The sequence below is a fragment of the Rhagoletis zephyria genome, unplaced genomic scaffold, assembly GCF_001687245.7.
Source record: "Rhagoletis zephyria isolate East Lansing unplaced genomic scaffold, Rhagoletis_zephyria_1.1 Rzeph_scaffold_01033, whole genome shotgun sequence".
NCBI lineage: Eukaryota > Metazoa > Arthropoda > Insecta > Diptera > Tephritidae > Rhagoletis > Rhagoletis zephyria.
In genome coordinates, this window is record NW_016158117.1 from 83,570 (window position 1) to 86,522 (window position 2,953).

Here is a 2,953-nt window from a genome sequence, read left to right on the forward strand (position 1 = left end):
TTTGCAAATATGTATGCAATTTTACTGAATTTTCTTGAGTTTTGCAGAGTTGAGAGATTTTTTTGTTTGTTTTTTTTTTTTTGTAGCAGTAGTAGTATATGTTTTTTAAAAAATTTGTGGATAAAAAATTAAAATTAAAAATTTTAGATAGTGTGAAAAATTCTCTGCCAATAGTTTTGTGTGGCACTGTATAGAATAAGGTCATATAAAAATAGATGGCTTATAACGATTCCGCTTTCGGTCAAAATCTTTAAACATAATATATAGTTAGTTAAAGTGATTAGCTCACTGTGGAACTTCGGTACAGAAATTATAGTTAAAATAAGCAGTTTTCGTTTTGTTGCAAGCTTTTATTTATCTGGCTCGACTTGCATGCATACATACATACAGCGAGTCACAGTTTTGATCACAGTGATTTTTTTTACAATATTCAAAATGTTTTTCAAGTTGAGTCTTTTACGTTAATTTTCTCTAAAAACAAAAATATAGTTTATATTATATTATAATAAATCAGTTTTGTAAAAAATTTAAAAACATTAACAAATTTTAAGCAAATTTTCAAAATCGTTGGATGTTTTTCGGGTATGTAGTTTTGTAGCCATTAATTTTAGTAACTTAAAGTGCAAGCTTGAAGTGAGAAATTTTAGTCACATACAAATTTTTAAAAATTATACAAAAATGTGGAGTATTATAAAAAAAATTAATGTGTTATCAAAACTGGGACTCACTGTGTAAGTGATATATTTTGTTAATGTTTGAAGTGCCATAGCTGCTCGAATGTTGTTATGAAAGCTGACCGGTTAAGAATTAAAAAAAAATAATATTAAGAACTTGTTAAATCCAGTTTGATTTTGTTAGAAACGTAAATTATTTAAAAAAAAATTGTTCTTTTTGTTCATGAACGGCTTGTTAAGTTTCAAAAAACTCGATTTTTTTTTCTCGCTGCAAGAAATGGGAAACCAAATGAATGAAATTTTTTAAGAATTGACCAATCAAAGCGTAACAAAGGGTCAATATTGGAGTTACAGCAAAGAAAGTAATATTTTTTATATCATTCTTTGGCATATACTGCAATTTCATTTGTTTTTGAAATTTTTAAATTAAATTCAGAGCACTATCAAACAACTATTTATTGCTTTAGATCTTTATACGCGGAAGGAGGTGCGCATTCCGATTACCGATAATGGTGCAAATATGGTGGCAGCTGTCAATGCTTTTGTGGGTAGATCCAATCACTTATCCTGTTTTGCATATTCATTGAACTTAATAGTTGAGTCCGTCTATAAACTTGAATCTTTCTGCGCGCTTTGCGAAAAAGTAAGAAATATTGTTAAGTTTTTTAAAAATAGCGTTGTATATAGTGACAAACTCCGCTCTTCGCAAAATTGCAATCCGCCATTAAAACCAATTTTAGATGTTCGAACGCGCTGGAATTCATTGTACTATATGTTAGACCGGTATGTACAGCTCGCGCCAACAATTCACCAAATTTTAGTCCTTGATTCCAAAGCGCCTCCTATACCAACAGCTCAAGAGTTAGAGACGATTACAACTATCTTGGAAGTTTTAAAGCTGTTTGAAATTGCAACAAAGGAAATCTCTGGAGAACAATTTGTGAAAGTCAGTAAAGTTATCCCAATAGTTAAAACCCTTCGTGCACAAATGAGAAATGAGATGGTAAAAAACGGTTCGAATAACGACATAGTTAACAAAGTGAAAATGGTTCTAAATGACCAATTAACTATTCGCTTCAAAAATATTGAAGAAAATCACATTCATGCCTTGTCATGTGTTTTAGACCCAAGATTCAAAAATATTGCGTTTTCCGATCCGTGTGCTTATGCCAGATGCCTATCTTGGCTGCGGGATATGCAAAGTCATGAGGAAGTGTCTGAGGCACAAAAAGATTCTGACGTGGAAGTTGTAGAATCCCCCGAAAAGAATGATTTTTGGAACCACATTAGAACCTTGGCGTCTGGTAGGGAAGGGGGTCGCGCGACACAACAAAGGGAAAGCATTAGTGAATACATACATTGCAAACTTCTTCCAGTAAATGCTGATCCGTTGTATTTCTGGAAAGAAAATAAAGTCAAATATCCTTTTTTATCTAAAACTGCGCTTAGATATCTTGTAATACCAGCAACGTCTGTCCCGTCAGAACGATTGGTTTCTAAGGCAGGCTTCACATTGGCGAAAACGAGCAGGTTGGCGGGTAAGAGGCTAGATAAACTGCTTTTCTTGGCGGATTGCACTGAGGAGGAGTGGGGTTTTTTAAGAGGATTTTTCGCGTTCAATATGTTTACGGATATTCAACTAATTTTTTGATTAATTCTTTAATTTATACGAGTTGAATTTTCTATATTCTATTTCTATTTACTGGGAAAATTTCTAGTCAGTATTTAAAGTACAAAATTCATTTTTTTTTATTAAATCACTTTATATTTCTTATTTAAGAATAAAAAAGACAATGTTAATTAAATTCACATTACAACACTAAAAGTGTATAAGACTGAACTGTACTCAACTAAAATGTATTACATTAATGTAATTTATAATATTTTTATAATAAATTAAAAGTATAAAAGAGTTTAATTAAATTATTTTTGGCGCGTTTAAGGTAATGTATCTTCACTTCAGAATTTAATTGTAAAGCAATAGGATATATCTGTGGTCATAAGCTAAAACCGCCTAAGTCGAAAAACCTGAATTCGAGAAAAAACGTTTTAATCATTTGGATTGTAATGTTAACGTAATGGGGAATCTAAAATATGTTCGTCTATAATTTTTTAAATAGCCTAGCTAGCGAGATGTGGATTTCACATACACTTGGGATAGTAGTTGTATGTAGAATACGATAGCATATATAACTCAGATCTTTCTTAAGTCGTCTTAGGCGGTTATTGCTTATGACAACAGATATGTGTATTACATAAAATATGTAAATCCTGCATTC

At 31.3% G+C, this 2,953-nt stretch overlaps 1 protein-coding gene across 1 annotated transcript; it reads left to right on the forward strand.

Moving 5' to 3' along the window:
* The first annotated feature begins 1,194 nt into the window (after positions 1–1,194).
* LOC108362555 (zinc finger BED domain-containing protein 4-like) lies at positions 1,195–2,325 on the forward strand. The gene has a single exon (XM_017615589.1). It carries the CDS (start codon positions 1,195–1,197, stop codon positions 2,323–2,325), a length of 1,131 nt encoding a protein of 376 aa, XP_017471078.1.
* Positions 2,326–2,953: the final 628 nt, after the last annotated feature.